This window comes from Adiantum capillus-veneris, chromosome 7, assembly GCF_014529385.1.
Source record: "Adiantum capillus-veneris isolate H3 chromosome 7, ASM1452938v2, whole genome shotgun sequence".
In the NCBI taxonomy this organism is placed as follows: Eukaryota; Viridiplantae; Streptophyta; class Polypodiopsida; order Polypodiales; family Pteridaceae; genus Adiantum; species Adiantum capillus-veneris.
The window spans coordinates 150,790,407-150,795,691 of record NC_140937.1 but is presented as its reverse complement, the minus strand read 5'-3'; the positions used below and the strand labels follow the sequence as shown (position 1 = coordinate 150,795,691).

The 5,285-nt window shown below is 43.9% G+C and overlaps 1 protein-coding gene across 1 annotated transcript; it reads left to right on the top strand.

The window, feature by feature from the left end:
* Positions 1–3,601: 3,601 nt before the first annotated feature.
* Positions 3,602–5,007, top strand: LOC147454808 (uncharacterized). Its single transcript, XM_086517433.1, has 5 exons — positions 3,602–3,912; positions 4,006–4,033; positions 4,094–4,130; positions 4,252–4,367; positions 4,662–5,007. The coding sequence occupies exons 1-5, from the start codon at positions 3,874–3,876 to the stop codon at positions 4,700–4,702; spliced, it is 261 nt and encodes an 86-aa protein (XP_086373559.1). The 5' UTR covers positions 3,602–3,873; the 3' UTR covers positions 4,703–5,007.
* Positions 5,008–5,285: the final 278 nt, after the last annotated feature.

Genomic DNA, 5,285 nt, shown 5'->3' with positions numbered 1-5,285 from the left:
TAACTGGAATCCATGCTTCCCTTGAATCCATTGTTGGGTTGAAGCCAATAGGTCGATAACCTTTTGCATGTTGATGGTTCTTGACGACCCCTTCCATGGCTTACATGAAGCTTGCGGGAGTTTGGTACTCGCCCCAACTTTGTCGAAGTTTCTCTGACTCTGGAAAATTCACTCCTCAAACTTGCTGAATTCAAGTCCATGACCATCGTCTTGGCCAAGATTCTAATTCAGTCCTCAACTATCAACCAAGCCCGTAATGGACCCACAAACATCAAGATGGTTGTACTATCGGCTCAGAGATGAAGAAGTCGATGATCCACCGCCATACATTTTTTGCAATTTCACAAATGCCTTTGTAATTTTCTAAGTGTGCAAGGATTTGCCTCGCCTTGCCGGCTGCATGTGATGTCCCTTGGCGGCAACTCATTGCCTCGCCTTGCGAGAGGAGGGAAAATGAGGAGGGGTGTGCCCTTCATACCTTACTCCTATCGTGAGAAAGGCCCCTAGGGTGGCCTTAGGGCTCCCTTAGGGCGCCCAAATAGTAAAAATAAGCACCATTTGCACATAGCGATGGCAGGGCGACAAATTGAGAGAGAGATTCACTCCTACCGAGCGTTGTGGGTGTCGTTTGAGCTCCATGCAAAAACAAATTTTGCACAGTAGCTCAGGGCGACCCTCTTTGAGTTCATGCTCAACCTTGTTTGTGCAGTCGGCTCCAACCGCCCCCTCCTTGCAAGAGGTTGCTCCCGTGCCGCTTGTGTATGCATCGAACTCGCCTGCAAGCACCCAATCCCATTGTGCTGCAACCCTAAGGCACAAGAGAGAGAGTGATCAGGCAACCCTACATGCCAAAGACATGCAAAGCTCTCCCCTCCTCCATAGCTCCTGCCTCCCCCTGAGCTCTGATACCTGTATAAGTCCGAGGGAACTAGAGTCTGCTACTCTCCACCCAGCCATGCCCTATATAGGCCCTACCTGCTAATAATAGGACCCCCTTGACTGCATGACTCCGTCTTGGCCCTTGGCCTACCCATTCTTACCCTAGGCCTGACAGGAAACTTCTCAGTTGCTTGCTTGTTAACTACTTTTTGAAACGCCATCCCGTCAAGAGGAGCTACTATAGAAAGAGCGTCCTGAAATCTCGGGGGATTTACTATGTATACAAAATGAGACGCCACCTGCGAGCGGATAGCTTTGATAAAACCCCTATGTACGACTCATATTAGGGAATATGACCCCTCTTCCTATGCTTATATGATAATCAATGCAAAAAACTATCATACCCCTATCTTACATATAGAGTTTAGGTCTCACATGATCTAACTAAGTAAAAGTAGTCAAAGAGCAACGTACAAAGTAACCACTTCTGTTGATAACTATATGTACCCTCTAGCATAGTGATTGGCAATGTACAAAGGAACCACTTATGTTGATAACTAGATGTACCCTCAATGTGTCTTACTTTGACCACTATTTGTCCGTTCAGCCTGCACTCTAGATACTTGCCCAATTTGGACCCATCAAAATTACTCAAAGAACATGAATATAAAGCTGTGTTAGGTTTTCTGTGTAAATTTGCATCTATACAAGCTCTTTATGGCTTTCATCCCTCAACAAATGAGCTATAATCACAAAACAAGCAATTGATACAAAGCAGTGTTAGTTCTTGCATGTATCTTTGTAGCTATTGACTCACAAGTTTGAGGGAAGACTCTTTTGGGAAGCCATGATTTTGAAACACAAAAACTTCCTCTCATTTTTTCCTCCCCTCCCCCCCCCCGCCCCCATAAATATGATACCCCCTCTCTTATTTTTTAGTTTGGGAGATAAATTATTGGGGGCCTACCCCTAACTTATACGCTTATGTAACTTGTGAAAAAACCCCCCTCCCTTGCACTTACGTGGTGCAGTAAGTTTTCCATGGTGAATCCCCAGGGCCTGAAATATGAGCGGCAATGGAGGCAATTGTGAGTCCACTCAACTAGCGTTTTGAAATCTAGTGCAAGAAGGTGGAAGGATGAGGCCAAGGACAAACTTGCCAAGTGTTTTGAAATGATAAGACTATGGCAGTTGAGGGTCTAAAATTGGTAAAATAGGGCAGTGCATTGAAACATTGTTGCCAAGGCTCCAAGGGCGACAACCAATTGCACAAAGCATCTTGAGTAGTGTGACTTTGCGAAAAGTTGGGCAACAGATTGTTTGCATTTTGAAATACACCCAACGGCTCATGTTTGGGCAATTTTTGGCAAAGTGCAAGGAGCAGTCTTAAGTGTTTTTTGAGACACAAAGGCAAAGGTTTCCATTGTGTCTTCCAATGAACAAAACCAAATTGGCTATGGATAGTATATTGCCAGGTTTTTAGTTAATTCTTTGAGTTGCCTAAGGAGTACGAGATGGTGCCCATGCCATCATGCTTTCAAATCATGACGAAAAGCCAAATAACGAAGATCCCAGCTCTTTTCTCGTGGAGGTGGAAGCCTTCTTGGTCTTCAAGGGCAAGGTTTGAGTTTCGAGTAAGGGCAAATGCAAAGGCAAGCTTGGTGAGAATGACATGGCTACTACTGAGTTAGCTGTTCTTGACACAATTAGAGTCCTCAAGAAAGATGAAGATGCTTTGTTTGGCTTGGACATGTGAAGCCAAAGGAAAATGCAAGAGCTCACAAGAGGACAAAGGTAGGGGCAAGCTTGACAGAGATAACAATGATAAAGATTTGATAGAGGAGATTGGCATGGCACACATGGTGGTGGCCATAGTGGCCACGAGTCTAGATTTCTTGTCACATGGTCATTTTTGCAACTAGCTTGAGCCAGGGGGAGGCTTGTGAGTGGCACCGAGGGGCAAATGGTGCTCCCTACAAATGATTCGGGCTCATCTGTTGGAGTTCAACTTATTAGTGTTTCACCCCGTGGGTCGGAGTTCAAGGTACATGCATCTGGTAAGAAACCAATGCGATGTATGTGCGCACCAATACATTGTTGTTGGCCGGATGTTGTGTTTCAAAAATTCATTGGACGTGATGCGTTCACAGTTCACAAATGGGGATGCTTGGATGTAGTGTGGTCTACAACTCAAGTTTCTATGAGGCAAATGATGCTCAATATGGAATCCTGCTTAGGTAAAAAGTTGATGGTAGCATAACCGAGGTGTATCCAATAGAGTGATCAGCTGTTGGGGTGTCCATGGTAGCTTCTTCATCGACTTGGTCTTCCTACACGTGTCCTACAGAAAGGGTGTTGAAGTTATAGCATCGCAAGTGAATAGCCCAATGTGATCCCAATATTTATTTTGGCTTTAGGTATTTATTTTTCTTATTTGTCGAAGTCTTAAGCAGGGCAATTTGTTGAGGGGGGTGCTTAAGGCCCCCAAAGCTAGTATATAAGGAAGCTAGTATATAGAGAACACCTGGCCCCCATTGTATAATCATCAATTCATTGCCGAGTTGGTTGGTTCAATAGTCTCTCTCTCTTTCTCTCTCATGTATTCTCTCCCTCATTGTATGCTTCCACGACGTCAACTTGGACGAAAGGAACATGCTATTGTAGGTAGAGAAGCTTGTTTCGTTGAACACTATTTGAACTAGAAAACCAGCTCAATAGCTAATAGGAAATAGCCCTGACTTCGTCGCAAGAGTTTGTGAGGCGTTAATAGATAGTAAGTAGCCCTAACTTCTTCACAAGAGACAGCACAGTAAGAGCTACTGCCGCGCACGCGAAAAAGCAGCGAGAGGGGAACTTGCGCAGCTCCTCCTGCTGAAGAATGACGTGCTATACCACTCCTTTGTTGTGGGGTGCTGGACATGGGGCTCGATTTCTCATTCGTTCCTTCATTTTCTCGCTACCCCTACATCACAAACTTCATACCTGTGGTGGGCAATGGAGCCTTGCTCCTATGCAGCCGTTCGTACTTGTATAGTAAGTAGTCGAGGATTCCAAAAGAAAGTCTCTTCATCACAAACGTGACATTGCTTGTTTCTGTGGTGGCCGATGGAGCCTTCTTCTTTGCAGGTTTTCTGGCGGCTGTGGAAGGGGCTGGGTCATGGGTTCAACTCCCACCGCAGCGGCTACAGAAACGATTGGTTGGTCTGATATGTAGGCCCCCCAATTGCTGTGGGCTCTATCAAGCTCAGTAGGTCAGATGCAAGCTAGTTTTCTTTTCCTTTCTAGCCTCTAGTTTGATATTGTTTTTTCTTGGGGAGAAATGTGGTTATTTGAATTAAAAGAGCAGAGAAAACTGATACAATTGACCCACAGACATCGTCTTCCGTTAATTTTATCGAAGGATCGTCTTTGGGTATTTGGGGATTGCCAACATTGTCTATATTTGAAGATGGAGGTGGATGCAAACAGGTTCAGCTTAACGGTCAAATGTAAGTTATTCATGTCTATGAGGGCTTTAATGTGAGCTCTTTCATGATGAAGCTTGAATAAAGACATTGCAGAATAGCCTAAAACATACTAAAGATGTTATACATAACTGAAATTTTGGAAATGTTATCTAGTTGGCACTGCCTTTTTGAGAAGAAAAAGAAGAGAGACTATAATTTAAAGAGAAGAATAACACATGCCTTCCAAAATTTCAAGAGTGCTCTACAAGGGTTTTCCTTAGCATACACCCGTCAATCGAAATGCAGAGCCAACTAATTGTACTTGGTGATTAACAGGCCGGCCACTTGGATGGCATGGAGTTCAGAGGCTTGCGTAGCTATGGCTAGAGTTCTCTTTGATACATGTGTAAGTGCTTGGGCATGGCATGTTCATCTCCACCCAACCTATGCTCTTTCTTTAAAGTCTTTGTATTGCTCGTGCCATTCAAGTAATCAGCCTTGCCTCGGGGACCTTTCTCATGTAACCATTGTTGGCTGCAAGACCTTTGTCTTGGCACTCCTTTTTGTGAATCTTGGGGCCTATTTATAGATTCGGGGAGGCCATTCTTTGTAATGGGCTTATAGTTTTGAGGTGAAACAGGAAGTTGAAGGTGGTAATAAAAGTAAATTGTTAAGGGGCAAATGAGAATCTTAATGTGGCTATTCGAGAGGAAATATTTTCAATTTGAAATTACCAATGTCTATGGACAGCAAACATACATGTTAGCTAGATTGTTGGGTGGAATGCATTGGGAGAGAATATAAGGTAGAACGATCGACTGGAGTACGTTAATAGTAGAACAGAAAATGGATGCTTGTAACATAGTGCATGCATGCATGAACCTCATCTACTTACATGTCATCCATTTAGCAAATGACCAACAACTTATAGTTGTGTCATGTAGATGTCACCAACCTTAC

Coding starts and splice junctions, on each gene's coding strand:
- LOC147454808 (XM_086517433.1), top strand. CDS start 3,874: ATGGAGCCTTGCTCCTATGCAGCCGTTCGTACTTGTATA. Junction 4,131..4,251: donor GGCTCTATCAAGCTCAGTAG/GTCAGATGCAAG, acceptor ATTGACCCACAG/ACATCGTCTTCCGTTAATTT. Junction 4,368..4,661: donor GTTCAGCTTAACGGTCAAAT/GTAAGTTATTCA, acceptor GGTGATTAACAG/GCCGGCCACTTGGATGGCAT.